We start from the raw sequence: 19266 nt of genomic DNA on the forward strand, positions 1-19266 counted from the left end.
CGGAACCATTCTTCCCCCCATCCCAGGATACTGAGGGATGACTATACTAGCTACTGTCTACGTAGCATCCACTAGCCAGGCACCCTATGTCATTTCGCTCAGTCCTCGCCTTATGAGACGTGTTATTAGCCCCATTTTCTAGATTGGCTTACCCTGTGAGGTATCTGTTCAAAGGACAAACTTTCCTCCCAAAAAGAAACCCTGAAGGGAGTGTGCACGAAACAAACCCACACTTCGTTGCATTTCTGTATTGCAGAGCGTGCATCTGTATCGCATACTCCCTCCTTAAGCCGCAGGTATCCCAGCAGAGAGAGTTTGCAGAGTCTTAAAAAACATCTAAAATTTTCAGATCAAACAGACTCTTGACGGCAGAAGTTGAGTCTTGCTTATCTTCTACCCCACCTGCTCACAGTGGACCGGCACACGTGGGTGCTCATTAAGTTATTAGCTGCGTGGTCCTGAAAAAGCTGCAGCAGCAGCTCAGGGGGAAAACAATCTCCCTTCATCAATCTCTGACAGCAGCTCTGAAAAAGCTCAAGAAACACCTCAAAAGCCACCGTTGCCTTAGTAAAGCACCCTCCTTCTCTCGTCTCCCCGGAGAGAGGAAACTACAGTATCCTGTTCATGCTTCTAATTGGAATGCATCAGAGTCTTAATTATTTGCGTTCTTCCCCAACAAGACAGTGTGGTAGAGGCACACTCTTAACATTTATATTCCCCACAGTGAAGTTGTTCATGAAAAATTTATTGAATAACCATATTTCATTCTCTCAGGCAAGATATTAAATGGCACTTTGCCACAAATGCAATCACTACTAGTAACTCCTCACTTAAAATGAAAATGGTCCACTTCCAAGGTTCGCGTGTAGACTGTCTCTCCCAGGAATAATCCTGACACGGGTGGACCTGTTCTCCCAAGGTGACTGTCAGCACACCCAGCACAGACCACCTAGAGATCTGAGGAAAAGGGCCTCTTCTCTGCTGGGATTCCCCTAGCTGAGGGAGGGAGGGAGGGAGGGCAATTTCTAGGATGGGATGAGTCTACGCTGGGAACTGCAGGGAAATCACAACCATTACTCAGGCCAGACAGCTGCCAAGGAAGCAGCGCTGCCTAAGAACTGAAGCTAAAATAGAGGTGGGAGGCTGTATTCCTTTCCATTACTAAGCCCTGGAGTATTCACTCCCAAGTTCATCCACATTTCAAGAATGCTAAAACCCTGTAGTCAAAACCCTGATTATTTATAACTTAAAATAAACTACTGTGTAAGGCAGAAACTTTACAAATGAAGACATAAAAGAAAAGGAACTGGTGACAGGTAAGATAATACCAGAGTACATATCCATTCCCTACTGCAAATAACTTTTACTTATATTGCAGAGGCAACTGATTAAAAGGGAAAGAGAGGATTCTGGTCTCCAGAGAGCTGTCAGTTTGTCTCACGCACACACGCCTGTAATTTTGCATCAAGTAGAGAGTGCGGTTTGAAACAGAGAAGGAAAACACAAAGGCATAGGGCAGGCGACACAACAGGAACAACGAGATGCCTCCGAAGTAGCAGCGATCCAAGACAGAGCTCAAGACAGTCTTCCCTACTCGCGACTTAACCTGAAATCCAAGTGACTTTAGAGAACAGAGAAAAGGATCCAGGAGCCCTGGAGGCCACGAGCCACCACCCCTGTCCAGTGAAACCTACTCCCTGCCCTCAACCCCACCACCGGATGGGAGAATCCCAGCCACCTAATGCGCACCTGGGAAGCCCACCACGCGCTCCCATGCCCCGTCCTCGCGACCCTTCTCCCAACCAAGCGGGACGCAAGAGGGCACTTACTTGGAGCCAACCTGGCATCTCCCGCCGAGGTGGAAACCCGCGACCCCCTCGCACCGGCATCTTCGGGCGCGGGTCCCGCGTGGGCGCGCAGGTCCTGGGCCCGGTTCCTTCTCCTCCTCCTCCTCCCGGCGGCACGTCAGTCCTCCGACCCGCAGCCGGGTTTTAGCCAGGTGCCGGCCCGCGGGAACCCACCCCTTTGTCCCTCCCCCCTCAGCGCGGCGTCGGCCCGCCCCCGGCCCGAGGCAGCGCCTCTGCGCCCGCCGCCCGGCCCGCGAAACTCTCAAATGGGCCGCTACCACCCCCGCGCGACCCAGGGGAGGGTTCGCCGGCTCCGCGCCCTCGAGGTCCCCGCAGAGGGCCGTGTCACGCGCGACTCCCGGCCGGGGACGAAAGAAGGCGGCGGCAGCAGGGGGACCCCGAGGACAGAGCGTCCCGCGGCCCCGACACCCAACCCCCCCACCGGCGGACCTGATGGTTCGCTCCGCGGCGCGCACTGGGAGCAGCCGGTCCGGCTCCGGGCGCCCGCCGGGGGAGCGCTGCAAGTTTGCGTGTAGCAGTGAACCCTGGGCGGCCTGTTTGTCCACGGGTTCTTCCCTCACGCTCGCGTGCGCATCCTGTACGAACCCTTTTTGGAGAGGTTTGCAGAACCTCCTTCCGAGTTCTCTTCCAAAAGGAACCGAAAAGTTTTTTCTGTCACACACACACACACACACACACACACACACACACACACACACACACTGTACCCCTACGTTTAAAACACGACTTTTGAGAAAAATATACTCCACACACACACACACACACACACACACACACACACACACACACACTGTACCCCTACGTTTAAAACACGACTTTTGAGAAAAATATACTCCAGGTTATCTCTTTGGCACATTTCCAATAACTCCAGTGAAAAGATTAAAACTCCTCTCCCATCACCAGCTTTTCAAAGGCTTTTTTAAAAAAAGTAGGTCACAAATGCTTATCAGGCAGGATTCATCGAATTCAACTCAGTACATTTATTCGTTTTAGAGTCCTCTATGTATAAAGAATTGTGCACGATAAATAAACGTTTCCTAATTTTAAGGGCATGTAAATTATTTGGAGAATCAAAACAGGTACACTGATTAAAAATATAATCTTGGATTTGAAATCTTAAGGAAACCACGTTATAAGAGAAAAAAGTATGACCCATCCTGCTCTTAAGTTGAAAAGCGAAACTCGGCCTAGACTCACAAGAAGGTAAAAGGTAAAAGGTCTTATCTGACCAGCTGACAAGATACAGATGCCGGGCTCTCTCCCTGAAAAGTTGCTTCACTTCCTGCCTAATCAAAACAAGTTTGGCAGTTTATGTGGAAAAACAAGTACAGCAGATGCCTCTCTGAAAGTGCTAGGCTTCTGGCCTCCTTTGGAATGGCTAGGTGCCTGCCTCTGAATAAAAAGCACTGTAACATTTCCCATTTTCCTTCAAGTCTCCAGAATTAGACGTTTTGGCTGTATTCCTGATGTAAGGTGTTACTCTCCTGATGAAAGCGCCGTTTTAAAAAAATGTTTCCCAAATTAGGCAGTGCGGGCAAACAATAACAATGGCAGCATTTGTGAACTGGTCACACCTTAGTGACATGAGCTTACACCACTAAGCATTTAAAAAGGAACAAAGGAACCCAGAATGGAGCAATTATATCTGCTGAACGATTTCCTTTTTCTCTCTTGAGTCCCACTGTCCAATATGATAACCACTTGCCACATGTGAGTATTGAATACATTTAAATTTAAATTAACTAAAATTAGGGCTTCCCTGGTGGCGCAGTGGTTAAGAATCTGCCTGCCAATGCAGGGGACATGGGTTCGAGCCCTGGTCTGGGAAGATCCCACATGCCGCAGAGCAACTAAGCCCCCCATGCGCCACAGCTACTGAGCCTGCTAGAGCCCATGAGCCACAACTACTGAGCCCGTGTGCCACAACTGCTGAGGCCCACGTGCCTAGAGCCTGAGCTCCACAACAAGAGAAGCCACTGCAATGAGAAGCCCGCGCACCGCAAGAAAGAGTAGCCCCCACTCGCCGCAAGTAGAGAAAGCCTGCACACAGCAATGAAGACCCAATGCAGCCAAAAATAAATAAATAAAATAGATAAATTTATTTTTTAAAATTAACTAAAATTAAAGGAAACAAAAAATTCAGTTTCTTAGTCACATTTCCAGTGCTCAATCAGTAGCCACATGTGGCTAGTGGTTACATTGGACAGTGTAGATGTAGAATATTTCCATCACTGCAGAAAGTTCTATTGCATCACACTACTCCAAATGATGACATACTTTTACAGTAGAAATACGAATATTCTGGCACAATACATAGTTCTGACTCAGATAGATGTTGAAAAAAAGTGATTCAATTGACACAGTAGCATTGCTGGTGGCGGTATAAATCAATACAACTCTTTGGAAAAACAAGTTACAGTAGTACATATTTTTCACATGAGGGCTTGCACATGTGAACCCCACTCCTAGAATTTTTTTCTCTGAAGAACTTCTATCCAACAAGTAATTACCAAACACCTTCTGTCAAGTCAGAACCCCCTCATAAAAGACTTAGGCTCTATCCTCAGAGAGTTCAGTTTATTGTAGTAGACAATCAGTAAATTATAAGAAACCACGTAAGTGTTGACATTCCTGGCAGACTCAGGGTAGTCTGGGGGCTTTCAGGAGAGGTGTTCCTCACCAGACTAGGGGTATGGAGTTTAGGGAAGGCTTTCCAGAAATGCGGTAGCTTACACATTCTAAAGGACAGGTAGGAATGAGTTTGTGAGACAAAAAGAGGGGTAAGAGCTTTCCAGGTGAAGGCAATAAGTAACAAGTGGAGAAACAAGGAAGGAAGACCATGGGCTTGCTCTTGAGGTGCCAGGAAGTAAGGCTGTCCAGGCAAGCAGGGACAGTGTTCTACTGTGACACAACAGAAGTGGGATTAGACTGGCATTTTATAAAGATCACTCTGTCAGCTTCTTGGAAGATGGATGAGTTGGGTGGCAGCTGTGGGGAGAGGCATCAGTAAGAATGACAAGACGAGCAAAAAAAAAAAAAAAAAAGGATTTTTGTGGGAATGCAGGTGAGAGATAATGTGGCTATGAAGTTAGACAAAAGGAGCCACTTCAAGAGAAATTAAGGAAGTGTAATCAGCAGATTGGGTGCCTGCCTGATCAGATGCAAGGTAAGGAAGAGGGAAGGGAGTCTACGGTGACTCTTAGGTTTCTGGCTTAACTAAGTAGATGACGGTGCCTTTTGCCAAAATAGGAAACACAGGAGTGGGAGCAGATTTTGAGAAGGGCTTGAGGAAGGATGGTGAATTCGACTAAGGACTGACTGAGTTTTGAGGACTGTGAGTTCTCCAGGTGGAGATGTTCAAGTATCTACTATATGCCAGGTATTGATGAGTGTTTGGGTAGAGAGATTTGAGGTGGAGGAAGAGATTTGGAAATCGCCAATGTATCAAGAAAGCTGAAGTCATGGGAGATAATGAGACTATTCAGAGGAGTGATGAAGACTGAGGCAGGAGAAGAATACGGATAGAACCCATCCCTGAGAATGCCAATATTTAAGGGGCAAGCTTAAGTCCTCAGAGTAGAGATAAAAGAGGAACTGCCAGAAGGGGAAGGAAAAAATCCTCTGGAGCAGGGTGTCCAAGAAGTCAAGAGAAGAATGAATTTCAAGAAGGGAAGAATAGCCAACATGGAACTTCGAGGAGTTCAACTAAGATAAGAACAGAAGACGTTCACCAGGAAGAGGACCACTGCTCATCCTGGCCGGTGCTGTTTCAATGGCAAGATGGGACTGGAGGTTAGATGGCAGAGGGTGACTGGGAGGTGGGACAGCACTTCATTGTATGCCTATTTATAATAACACAAGATGGAAACCATCAATGTCCAAGGATGGAGGGCTATTAAATCACAGCAAATCAACTTAATTGGCGTAGCAAGCCATCATTTAAAATTATATAAAGAAGTCTGGGACTTCCCTGGCAGTCCAGTGGTTAAGACTCCACGCTTCCATTACAAGGGGCACGGGTTTGATCCTTGGTTGGGGAACTAAGATCCTGCAAGCCATGCAGTGCAGCCAAAAAAAAAAAAAGTATCTATCCTGATGGCAATAACAAAGAAATTACAAAAGAAAAGAAAAGAATTGGAAAGTATATGAGAACATGGTTTGATGAATGGATAGGATTGTGTGTATTTTTCTTTTTAAATTGTAGTTATTGTTTGGGCAATAGATAATTTTTCAACACTTGTCATTATGTATTACAGTGTGAGATCCTTAAATTATAGTCAGAAGACCTCAAATAAATGTAATAAACTAAACACTTTTAATCAGATTTCCTCAAGAATGTTAAGATTTGGGGATACACACACACACACATGCACTTACATACATATTTGCAACATGATTATAAAGTATCATTAAATGGGAGCAAAGGAACCTGACATGAAAAGTTCCAGGCTAACTGAGCAATTTAGTTGGCCTGTACACTGGATGGCAGATTAGAATTATAAAGACACTCTCCTTCAATATGCATTTCTTGAATGCCTAGCATGTACCCTGGAGTAGGTATACAGAAGATAAAGGCAATATAAAACAGGGGGCTTGCTCACAGCATGAAGAGAAAGACATGTAAACAAACGATGACAAGGCACAAGAATTGCTCAAGTACATGTATGACTGAAGTGCTGGCAGTTAAAACTCTGCCTGAGGGAAGGGCACTTTTCAGGATACAAGGCCCGGCATCCCCTTAACTTTCCAAATCAAAGGACCATACCAATAACTGTGCATATTCACTTAAAGGACTCCTTCTTCCACAAGCAGCCACCCACAGCCCCTAAAAGAACATCCAGGAGAGAGGCATTCAAAGTTTTGCTCTGCCCCTCATGCCTTCACATTTCGTTATTTAATGTTACTCTTGCTCACTTTCAAAGTCTGTTAACTCCACGTGCGTGCACCTAGGAATGGCCCTGTAAGCACACAGCGAGAAGGTGGCCGTCCACAAGCCAGGAAGAGGGCCCTCACTAAGAACCAAGTCTGCCAGCACCTTGATCTTGGACTTCTCAGCCACCAGAACTGTGAGAAGTAAATGTCTGTTGTTTAAGCCACCCTTTCTGTGGTGTTCTGTTATAGCAGCCTGCGCTAAGGCAGCCTCCAAGTCCTATATGAGTGGACCCTGCTGCCTTCTTCGAGCACAGCTCAGGCTGCAGACTCCCAACCTCACTTCCTGGAGCTACACTGGCCTTTCTTTGTAGTTGTTGCTCTTGAGACCCTGCCAAGCTCACTCCTGCCCCAGAGCCTTTGTTGGAGCTTCTCTGCCTGGACCACAGAGCCAGCTCCTGCTTAGATTTCTCTTTCCATCTAAATAGGAAGCATCCCTTGAGGTGGTTATCAGGAAGCAATGCCCTCAGGAGAAAGCCAAGTCTAAATTAAAGCAAGGAGGTGGAGTCCAGCTGAGTGTTTCATTTACTGTGAATCAAGGGTTTCAGAGAGCCCAGTGCAGGGGTGTGAAAGGGTGGGGGTGGGGGCAGTAGCGGGTTTGTTTAGGGGAAGTGAAGACCAGAGAGGAACAACAGCAGGAAGGGAGAACAGCCCAAGAAAGGCCCCCCTCTTTTTAAACATCATCATCATCATCATTATTACCACCATTGGTAACATTTTGGCATTGCTGCCATCATCACTACAATGAAAAGGTGTTAGAGTAAGAGCAAAAAGGATGAAAACATCAGGAATCAGACTTAACGGGGAGAGAAAGTTCTCAGTTCTAAATGGATGCGGCCTTCTATTCGCCTCTCCTCTCCCTGCCAGTGGCACAAACTCCAAACCCCAGCATCCCCCATACCTGCCCCGCCCTGTGTAAGAACTCGGCAATGGGTTCACCAGGCCACAAAGTTGTCAAAAGAATTAGCTGTGCAACTCAGAGTCAGCTGCATGGCTTATAAGTCTGAGGAGGCCCCAGACTGGTGTTACAGGGGGAGTTCTGGCTGGAAGGAGGTGGCTGGGGTCTGGGCTGACCTTGGGGTGCAAGGCTGTCAATGGGCAGGCTTCTAGAAGACTTATGGGGCTGGTCTGGGTGTGCTCAGGCTGGCAGGCAAGGCAAGGTGTACTCAGCCTGATTAACAGGGAGTTGAGATAGAGCATAATCCAACTCCAAACCTGGAGATCCTAGAAGCACTTTCTGGGGTATGGTCTCATCTGGACAGACCCTGCTAGAGAGAGCGCTCTGCCTGTGGGGGAACCCTCCCCTCCTGGCAAGGTGCCCTGGGTCCTAGAGGCACTGTGCTCTGCGTTTTGACATTTTTAAAAATTATTTTATTACTATTTACATTGCAGAGTATATAAAATCCACACTCTTCAGGGACAGGTGCCGCTTGTTAACCCTCCATTAAAAAACAAAAAAAACCTGGATAGAAAGCAATTGATTAAATGCACATTGTGTGCCGCAAATCTTTCAAACACTATTTTAATTCATTTAATGTAAATCCTCCCATTGCGCCTGTACATTTGATATTATTGCCCTACTTTAAGATGAGGAAACCAAACTTCCTGGAGGAAAACAGCTTGCCCAAGGTCATCACCGAGTAGATGGTGGGTAACACTCCAGACCTACTGGACTCAAAGCCCATTCTCATCACTGCTCTCCGGCCCTGCAGTTCATTGCCTCTACAGCAATAAAACAATTGCACAGAGTTGGGGTAGAGGTAGGTCTTTGGTTGTTATTATTGTTGTTTTCCTTTTGGCTCCTTTTAACAGAACTTAAGAGGGGTTTTGCTGACACAACAACTGAACAAACAATGCTGAGGAATATTTGTGAAAATCTTCCTGTACAATATTAGAAAGGTAAATGCCACAAACGTCGTCTGACTCCAGCTAGTGAGCCAGGAATTAGAATTCTCAATTCAAATATGATTCTGGTGCTAAGAATTCCAGCAGTCCCTCTCCCAGAATAAGTTCCTTAAGAAAAACACTTTAATAAGGTAATAATTTTCCTTTTTAAGGAAAAATGCCCTCATCTCCCATGCAAGGGAGGGAATCTAAGGTGAGAGAGGCCCAGGGGACTGTCCACGTGATACACAAGTCCTCCAGGGAGACCAGAGGGGTCCCTGGCAACACCTGAATTTCTTTTAAAAAAATTATCACCAGAATCCTCTAGCCCTAAGAACTCAGTACCCTGATAGACACAGATTGAAATTGTTGAAGTGTCTCCTTGACTGTCAAAGAATCCTCAGACCTGAAAGGGGCCTTAGAAAAAAGCTGCAAACAGACAGTTTTCCAGGGCAGCCACGCAAAACAGTGCAGGCCTCTTAAAACAAAGGAAGCTGGGCCTGGGAAAGGCACTTCCAAGAGTCATTCGATAAAGCTTGAAACATGGCTCGTAGCATTTGTTTCTATAAGAACAGCTTCCTAAATTTTCCTGATAAGAATCACCTGAGGCATCCCAGGTCCCTCCCTGAGATACTGATTCAGTGGATCTGAGAAGGGCCCTGGGGAAATTTACATTTTTAGCAGGTACCCACCAGGCTGAGTCTTATCATCAGGGAGGTTTAGGACATTCTGCTAAGGGGACATTGTTACAATCCTCTGACCCAAGACAGGAAGGTTACCATTTTGAAGGGAGGTAAAACATTTCGAAGGTCAGAAAATAATTCTCTACTTGCAAAACGTCTTTGGTTTACAAAAGAAAGGGTCTGATCTTATAATCCTCTTGGTATGTTGATTTGCATACGTATTTGTATACACACATATGTTTGGATTTCAGTTATTTTTAAATAAATGATACTTCTTTATTTACACAAACCATACAGTAGATCACACAAAAAACAGTAAAATGCAACTAAAGTGTCATCATCCAGAGCAAACTACTGTTAATAATTGTATGAGCATTCTTCCAGGTACCTCCATGAACAGGTAAGCATGTAGATATCATACATAACATTATACACCTGGGACTATACTAGATACGCTCTTTTGCTACCTGTTATTTCTACATAGGAATATTGTTTGACTAATTTTTTCATGGCAATATAGATCTATATTATCATTTTTCTAGCTGCATAATATTCCATTTGTATGAATATACCATAATTTGCTGAATAAATACTTAAAAGTTCTTTTAAAAACGGTATAGAGGACAAGGTAAAAATCAGATGGATGAAACTCCTAAGATTTTCCATAGACAATGAGAAAGCAAGTAGTTTGTAAGATTCAGGCACAATTCATAAGATGTGTATAGTGTACGGGACTTCCCTGGTGGTCCAGTGGGTAAGACTCCACGCTCCCAATGCAGGGGGCCCAGGTTCGACCCCTGGTCAGGGAAGTAGATCCCACATGCATGCCACAACTAAGAGTTCACATGCTACAACTAAGAAGTCCTCATGAAACTAAGACCTGGTGCAGCCTAAATAAATAAATTAATTAATTAAAAAAAAAAAAAAGATGTGTATAGTGTATGTAGTATGTTAGTAACGTGTAAGATATGCTAAAAAACAAAATAAATGGAGTGTTTTTTTATGTTAAACATAGATGAAAAGAAAGAAACAAATAAGAATGTTACTTATAAATAGAAGGGCTCTGATGGAAGGACAAAGTAAATCGTAAATATTCATATTGAATAAAATATTAATAAATGTAATAATATCTAATTTACAATTGTATTTATTTAGATATAATATAATGTAATAATATATTTTTATAACTTTATATTATTGTTAATAATAAATATTCCCTATCTAATAAAATATTAATGATACATAATAAAGCCCAGCTCATGTTGCCTCCAGATTGACAGCTAGATCATCCTAAATTGATCACCCATTGGTGACACCCATTATGTCCAATTCTGGCCCCATGTATACTCTGCCCCAAAACGCAGACAAATTACTAGTGAGCTATAGCTATTGGCCAGGTATACTTGCCCTGCATCCCTCCGATGGAGCAAGTCTATGCTGGCTTCAGACACCTTTTACCTGCTAAGACCCCTTGTTCAACCACAGGTCTGGTTTTTGTGACCACACCATCACTGGGGAAAGCTGACACCGCACAGAGAAAGGACATATAAAAATTGCAAGCATAGGTTCCAGAGTATGGACCTTTCACCCTATTAATATCCTAACCTAACTATGTTAAAGTGTTCGAATCTTTTCCCCTTGCTTCTCACTGCATGTTTTCAAACTGAGTAAATCGTGTGACTGCAACACCTGTCTGGTGTCTGAGCCTTTCTGTCTCATAATCTCTGGGAGAGCTTGCCTGGCAGTGTCCTTGGAGGCTAAGACTGCATCAAGGTAATTTCCCACATTCCTAGAGTAATGGAGAGAAGCAAGCAGGGTGGGGCGCAATAATGAATAAAATTATGTACATAGAAAGTACATCAAATTTTTTGCTCATCTGGGCCATGAGGGCAACGTTTGCATAAGAGTGAAATCTTTCATTCAATTTCAGGAACATGGGGGGCCTTCAGCTTTTCCTGCCTCCAAAGTTATTATCTAAGTTTTTAAACAAATCAATCAAGATTTATTCCCAAGAGATTCAAAGCTCTCTGAGATTTATATTCTGTACGCTAAATCACATAAAGTTTCATTGGGCTGGCCAAAAAGTTCGTTCGGGTTTTTGTACGACGGGCATGACGCGAACGAACTTTTTGGCCAGCCCAATAGCTATTCTTCCCAATGACATTTCATTTTTTACCTATCTTCTCTCTCCCTGATCTAGTTCTGCCTTTGCTGGAGCCATCCTCCACTTGCTAAAGTATTTTGATTCTTTTTCTAATCTTGCCATATGTATTCTACTGAGCTAAAGCCATCAGAAGAGACAAATTTAACTTTAATGTATTATGAAGCCTCTTTCAAAATGTGTTGCCACAGTTATTTTAGTTACCAGACTTAAGATCTGAACTAAAAATAATCATACATATATAATTATTTTGATTTTTTGACTATCAATAATTATATTGCAAATATCAATGTCAAATATAAATAATAATTATAATCAAATAATCGTGTATATTTTTTCAAAACTCAATAAATTTTTTCAAATATCAATAAAATTAGGATTAGGTGGGGGAATTCCTGTCCAGAGTATTTTGTCTAATCTCGTCCTACAATCAGATTACCTCTAAATGAATCAAAATTTTGGCTGAACTGAAAATCACTGTCATCAACCACTGAACTAATGAAAATGTGAAGTACCAAAATCAGGGCTCCAGTGATGACACTCCTCCCAGCCAGAGGCTAATTGCATTATTTTATTATAATGGGAATCATAAAATAAGCTTACTCCAGCCTTTCCCACACAGCCACAGCACCAGGGGCCCAATAAAGGCAGCACACACACACACAATGTAACCGCTGATTGAAAATTCAACTGCATATCTCAGCCACGGAAGAGCCCTTGTCCATGAAAATTTCCTTAGGCAGTGCTGTGCTTAGCCTAGAGGGTACCTGAAGCCAATTACTGGATCCCTGAGTGTCTGGAATAGATGGAGGATGAAGTGCTGAAGAGAGAGGCAGGTGGTGGGGAGGGAAAAGGGTGGTAAGTACAGAGATTCCTTTTAAGAAATGTTGCTGTGAAAAGTAAGAGAGAGGTGGGGCTCTGGGTTCACAAGCCCCTAGTCATCTTTGAATTCTTGGGTTCTGGGCTCTCTAAAACATGCAGGAGTATAATTAAATTTATGTTTCAGAACCTAGATGGAATATTACTTATCTATGTGCTATACTTAAAATGTCCAGACATCTCAGATTTCCAGAGATAGGCCAATGGCCACCAGTCTGTCTTGCTGATTCATAAGTGAACCATGCACTCTAATTTTTGTTTGGAAAACATGGTAGACTATAACTAACACATTCAAAAGTAAAAATAAACACGTCTTATTTTTATTTTTCTTCCACTTCAAGGGTACACCAATTTCTCACGATGAAAGTTTGCTTAAATTCCTAAAATGACAAAGTCTTTGTATCTACGTATTTGGAGCAATGCTCTTTCATTCTAAATACTTAGAGAAGAAAATACGGAATTATTCTTTGGGTACTGACAAAACTATTTGTCTGAAATCTCTATAGCTAGACAATTAAGTTGCCCAAATCCCTGAATGCTGAAATAATTCCAAGAAAATGTATTTATAATACAAGTGCAGGACTAACACATTGCTTAAAACATTTAGGTTGGTTTGAGAAGGAAATTAAGAATAGAACATCTCGGGTCTGCTTCCAGGTCAGCTGAGGGCCGGGAAGGAGGTGCACCAGCCATGAGTGCCAGGCAGAGCCCAACAACATTGGAACAGCCCTGGGGTTGAGTGGAGGTACTTCCTCCACTGAAGTCTTGAACCCCTCAAACTCATCCATGAGAATTGGAATCAACTTCTTCCAAACTTCCATTAATGTGAGAAACAGGCTGAGGGAGATTTGAGCTGTGCCTGGGTTCCACAACCAGCAAGTGACTGAGGCATCACTTCATCCAGTTCTTCTGACTTTAAACCCTTCTGCTCTCTCAAGTGTCAGGTGCCTGCCACAGTTCCCCAACCAGGGATTGAACTCGTGCCCCCTGCAGTGAAAGCACGGAGTCTTAACCACTGGACTGCCAGGGAATTCCCCAGAATCTGCTTTTTACCAAGACTCCTCCTGCCAACCAGGCGGGTGGCTGACAGTTTTTGTGCTTGAGCCAGGTGTCAGGCCTGAGCCTCTGAGGTGGGAGAGCCCAGTTCATGACATTGGACCACCAGAGACCTCCCGGCCCCACGTAATATCAAATGGTGAAAGCTATCCCAGAGATCTCCATCTCAATGCTAAGACCCAGCTCCACTCAATGACCAGCAAGCTACAGTGCTGGACACCCTATGCCAAACAACTAGCAAGACAGGAACACAACCCCACCCATTAGCAGAGAGTCTGCCTAAAATCATAATAAGTTCATAGACACCCCAAAACACACCACCGGACGTGGTCCTGCCCACCAGAAAGACAAGATCCAGCCTCATCCACCAGAACACAGGCACCAGTCTCCTCCACCAGGAAGCCTACACAACCCACTGAACCAACCTTACTCACTGGAGTTACTCACACCAACAGGAACTAAGAACCTGCAGCCTCTGAAAAGAAGACCCCAAACACAGTAAGTAAAGCAAAATGAGAAGACAGAGAAATACAGAGCAGATGAAACAGCAAGGTAAAAACCCACCAGACCAAACAAATGAAGAGGAAATAGGCAGTCTACCTGAAAAAGAATTCAGAGCAATGAGAGTAAAGATATCCAAAATCTTGGAAACAGAATGGAGAAAATATAAGAAACGTTTAACAAGGACCTAGAAGAACTAAAGAGGAAACAAACAGTGATGAACAACACAATAAATGAAATTAAAAATTCTCTAGAAGGAATCAATAGCAGAATAACTGAGGCAGAAGAACGGGTAAGTAACCTGGAAGATAAAATAGTGGAAATAACTACCACAGAGCACAATAAAGAAAAAACAATGAAAAGAATTTAGGACAGTCTCACAGACCTCCAGGAAAACATTAAATGCACCAACATTCGAATTATAGTGCTCCCAGAAGAAGAAGAGAAAAAGAAAGGGACTGAGAAAATAGTTGAAGAGATTATAGTTGAAAACTTCCCTAATATGGGAAAGGAAATAGTCAATCAAGACCAGGAAGCACAGAGAGTCCCATACAGGATAAATCCAAGGAGAAACATGCCAAGACACATATTAATCAACCTATCAAAAATTAAATACAAAGAACAAATATTAAAAGCAGCAAGGAAAAAACAACAAATAACATACAGGGGAATCCCCATAAGGTTAACAGCTGATCTTTCAGCAGAAACTCGGCAAGCCAGAAGGGAGTGAAAGGACATATTTAAAGTGATGAAAGAGAAAAACCTACAACCAAGATTACTCTACCCAGCAAGGATCTCATTCAGATTTGACAGAGAAATTAAAACATTTACAGACAAGCAAAAGCTAAGAGAATTCGGCACCAACAAACCAGCTCTACAACAAATGCTTAAGGAACTTCTCTAGGCAGGAAGCACAAGAGAAGGAAAAGACCTACAATAACAAACCCAAAACAATTAAGAAAACGGTAATAGGAATACACATATCCATAACTACCTCAAATGTAAATGAATTAAATGCTCCAACCAAAACACAGACTGGCTGAATGGATACAAAAACAAGACCCGTATATATGCTGTCTACAAGAAACCCACTTCAGACCTAGGGACACGTACAGACTGAAAGTGAGGGGATGGAAAAAGATATTCCATGCAAATGGAAATCAAAAGAAAGCTGGAGTAGCAATTCTCATATCAGACAAAAGAGACTTTAAAATAAAGACTATTACAAGAGACAAAGAAGGACACTATATAATGATCAAGGGATCGATCCAAGAAGAAGATATAACAATTGTAAATATTTATGCACCCAACATAGGAGCACCTCAATACATAAGGCAAATACTAACAGCCATAAAAGGGGAAATCAACAGTAACACAATCATAGTAGGGGACTTTAACACCCCACTTTCACCAATGTACAGATCATCCAAAATGAAAATAAATAAGGAAACACAAGCTTTAAATGATACATTAAACAAGATGGACTTAACTGATATTTATAGGACATTCCATCCAAAAACAACAGAATACACTTTCTTCTCAAGTGCTCATGGAACATTCTCCAGGAAAGATCATATCTTGGGTCACAAATCAAGCCTTGGTAAATTTAAGAAAATTGAAATCGTATCAAGTATCTTTTCTGACCACAACGTTATGAGACTAGATAGCAATTACAGGAAAAAAATATGTAAAAAATACAAACACATGGAGGCTAAACAGTATACTACTAAATAACCAAGAGATCACTGAAGAAATCAAAGAGGAAATCAAAAAATACCTAGAAACAAATGACAATGAAAACACGACAACCCAAAACCTATGGGATGCAGCAAAAGCAGTTCTAAGAGGGAAGTTTATAGCAATATAATCCTACCTCAAGAAACAAGAAACATCTCAAATAAACAACCTAACCTTACACCTAAAGTAATTAGAGAAAGAAGAACAAAAAAACCCCCAAAGTTAGCAGAAGGAAAGAAATCATAAAGATCAGATCAGAAATAAATGAAAAAGAAATGAAGGAAACAATAGCTAAGATCAATAAAACTAAAAGCTGGTTCTTTGAGAAGATAAACAAAATTGATAAACCACTAGCCAGAATCATCAAGAAAAAAAGGGAGAAGACTCAAATCAATAGAATTAGAAATGAAAAAGGAGAAGTAACAACTGACACTGCAGAAATACAAAGGATCATGAGAGATTACTACAAGCAACTGTATGGCAATAAAATGGAAAACCTGGAAGAAATGGACAAATTCTTAGAAAAGCACAACCTCCAGAGACTGAACCAGGAAGAAATAGAAAATATAAACAGACCAATCACAAGCACTGAAGTTGAAACTGTGATTAAAAATCTTCCAACAAACAAAAGCTCAGGACCAGATGGCTTCACAGGCAAATTCTATCAAACATTTAGAGAAGAGCTAACACCTATTCTTCTCAAACTCTCCCAAAATATAGCAGAGGGAGGAACACTCCCAAATTCATTCTATGAGGCCACCATCACCCTGATACCAAAACCATACAAAGATGTCATGAAAAAACTACAGGCCAATATCACTGATGAACATAGATGCAAAAATCCTCAACAAAACATTAACAAAAAATCTAACAGCACATTAAAAGGATCATACACCATGATCAAGTGGGGTTTATCCCAGGAATGCAAGGATTCTTCAATATATGCAAATCAATCAATGTGATAAACCATATTAACAAATTGAAGAAGAAAAACCATATGATCAACTCAATACATGCAGAAAAAGCTTTCGACAAATTTATGATAAAAACTCTCCAGAAAGTAGGCATAAAGGGAACTTACCTCAACATAATAAAGGCCATATATGACAAACCCACAGCCAACATCGTTCTCAATGGTGAAAAACTGAAACCATTTACACTAAGATCAGGAACAAGACAAGGTTGCCCACTCTCACCACTATTACTCAACATAGTTTTGGAAGTTTTAGCCTCAGCAATCAGAGAAGAAAAAGAAATAAAAGGAATCCAAATTGGAAAAGAAGAAGTAAAGCTGTCACTGTTTGCAGATGACATGATAGTATACATAGAGAATTCTAAAGATGCCACCAGAAAACTACTAGAGCTAATCAATGGATTTGGTAAAGTAGCAGGATACAAAATTAATGCAAAGAAATCTTGCATTCCTATACACTAATGATGAAAAATCTGAAAGAGAAATTAAGGAAACACTCCCATTTACCATCGCAACAAAAAGAATAAAATACCTAGGAATAAACCTACCTAAGGAGACAAAAGACCTGTATGCTGAAAACTATAAGACACTGTTGAAGGAAATTAAAGATGATACCAACAGATGGAGAGACATATCATGTTCTTGGATTGGAAGAATCAACACTGTGGAAATGACTATACTACCCAAAGCAATCTACAGATTCAATGCAATCCCTATCAAATTACCAATGGCATTTTTCACACAACTAGAACAAAAAAAGTTCACAATTTTTATGGAAACACAAAAGACCCTGAATAGCCAAAACAATCTTGAGAAAGAAAAACAGAGCTGGAGGGATCGGGTTCCCTGACTTCAGACTATACTATAAAGCTACAGTAATCAAGACAGTACCGGCACAAAACCGGCACAAAAACGGAAATATAGATCAATGCAACAGGATAGAAAGCCCAGAGATAAACTCACACACATATGGTCACCTTATCTTTGATAAAGGAGGCAAGAATATACAATGGAGAAAAGACAGCCTCTTCAATAAGTGGTGCTGGGAAAACTGGACAGCTACATGTAAAAGAATGAAATTACAACACTCCTTAACACCATACACAAAAATAAACTAAAAATGTAAGGCCAGACAGTATAAAACTCTTAGAGGAAAACATAGGCAGAACACTCTATGACATAAATCACAGCAAGATCCTCTTTGACCCACCTCCTAGAGTAGTGGAAATAAAAACCAAAATAGGGCTTCCCTGGTGGCGCAGTGGTTGAGAATCTGCCTAACAATGCAGGGGACATGGGTTCGAGCCCTGGTCTGGGAAGATCCCACATGCCACGGAGCAACTAGGCCCGTGAGCCACAATTACTGAGCCTGCGCGTCTGGAGCCTGTGCTCTGCAACAAGAGAGACCGTGATAGTGAGAGGCCTGCGCACCGCGATGAAGAGTGGCCCCCACTCGCTGCAACTGGAGAAAGTCCTCACACAGAAACGAAGACCCAACACAGCCATAAATAAATAAATAAATAAATAAATAAATTTAAAAAAAAAAAAAAAAAAAAAAAGGACTTCCCTGGTGGCGCAGTGGTTAAGAATCCGCCTGCCAATGCAGGGGACATGGGTTCAAACCCTGATCCGGGAAGATTCCACATGCCGCGGAGCAACTAAGCCCGTGTGCCACAACTACTGAGCCTGTGCTCTAGAGCCCGCGAGCCGCAACTACTAAGCCCGCGTGCCACAACTACTGAAGCCCGCGCGCCTAGAGCCTGTGCTCCGCAACGAGAAGCCACGACAATGAGAAGCCCACGCACTACAACGAAGAGTAGCCCCCGCTCGCCACAACTAGAGAAAGCCCCACGTGCAGCAACGAAGACCCAACACAGCCATAAAATAAATGAATTAAAAAAAAAAAAAAAACCAAAATAAAAAAATGGGACCTAATGAAGCTTAAAAGCTTTTGCACAGCAAAGGAAACCATAAACAAGATGAAAAGACAACCCTCAGAATAGGAGAAAATATTTGCGAACGAAGCAACTGACAAAGGATTAATCTCCAAAATATACAGGCAGCTCATGAAGCTCAATATCAAAAAAACAAACAACCCAATCCAAAAATGGGCAGAAGACCTAACAGACATTTCTCCAAAGAAGATACACAGATTGCCAACAAACAAATGAAAGGATGCTCAACATCACTAATCATTAGAGAAATGCAAATCAAAACTACAATGAGGTATCACCTCACGCCAGTCAGAATGGCCATCATTAAAAAGTCTACAAACAACAAATGCTGGAGAGGGTGTGGAGAAAAGGGAACCCTCTTGCACTGTTGGTGGGAATGTAAATTGATACAGCCACTGTGGAGAACAGTATGGAGGTTCCTAAGAAGCTAAAAATAGAACTACCATACGACCCAGCAATCCCACTACTGGGCATATACCCTGAGAAAACCATAATTCAAAAAGAGTCAGGTACCACAATGTTCATTGCAGCTCTATTTACAATAGCCAGGCCATGGAAGCAACCTAAGTGTCCATCGACAGATGAATGGATAAAGAAGATGTGGCACATATATATAATGGAATATTACTCAGCCATAAAA

The 19266-nt window shown here is 42.4% G+C and overlaps 1 protein-coding gene across 7 annotated transcripts in view; it reads right to left on the reverse strand.

Moving 5' to 3' along the window:
* Positions 1-19266, reverse strand: part of TJP2 (tight junction protein 2) — a 133778-nt gene that overhangs the window by 80935 nt on the left and 33577 nt on the right. For 2 of the 7 annotated variants that reach the window (XM_082470871.1, XM_082470868.1), the window contains exon 1: positions 1830-2023. The exons of the other annotated variants lie outside the window; for them this stretch is intronic. In XM_082470871.1, coding sequence (XP_082326997.1) covers positions 1830-1889 — 60 coding nt within the window. In that variant the 5' untranslated portion in view covers positions 1890-2023. Of the gene's footprint in view, positions 1-1829; positions 2024-19266 lie in introns of those variants that run through there. 7 annotated transcript variants of the gene reach the window in all.

The sequence above is a fragment of the Balaenoptera physalus genome (assembly GCF_965194825.1).
Source record: "Balaenoptera physalus genome assembly, chromosome: 7".
Taxonomy (NCBI): Eukaryota; Metazoa; Chordata; class Mammalia; order Artiodactyla; family Balaenopteridae; genus Balaenoptera; species Balaenoptera physalus.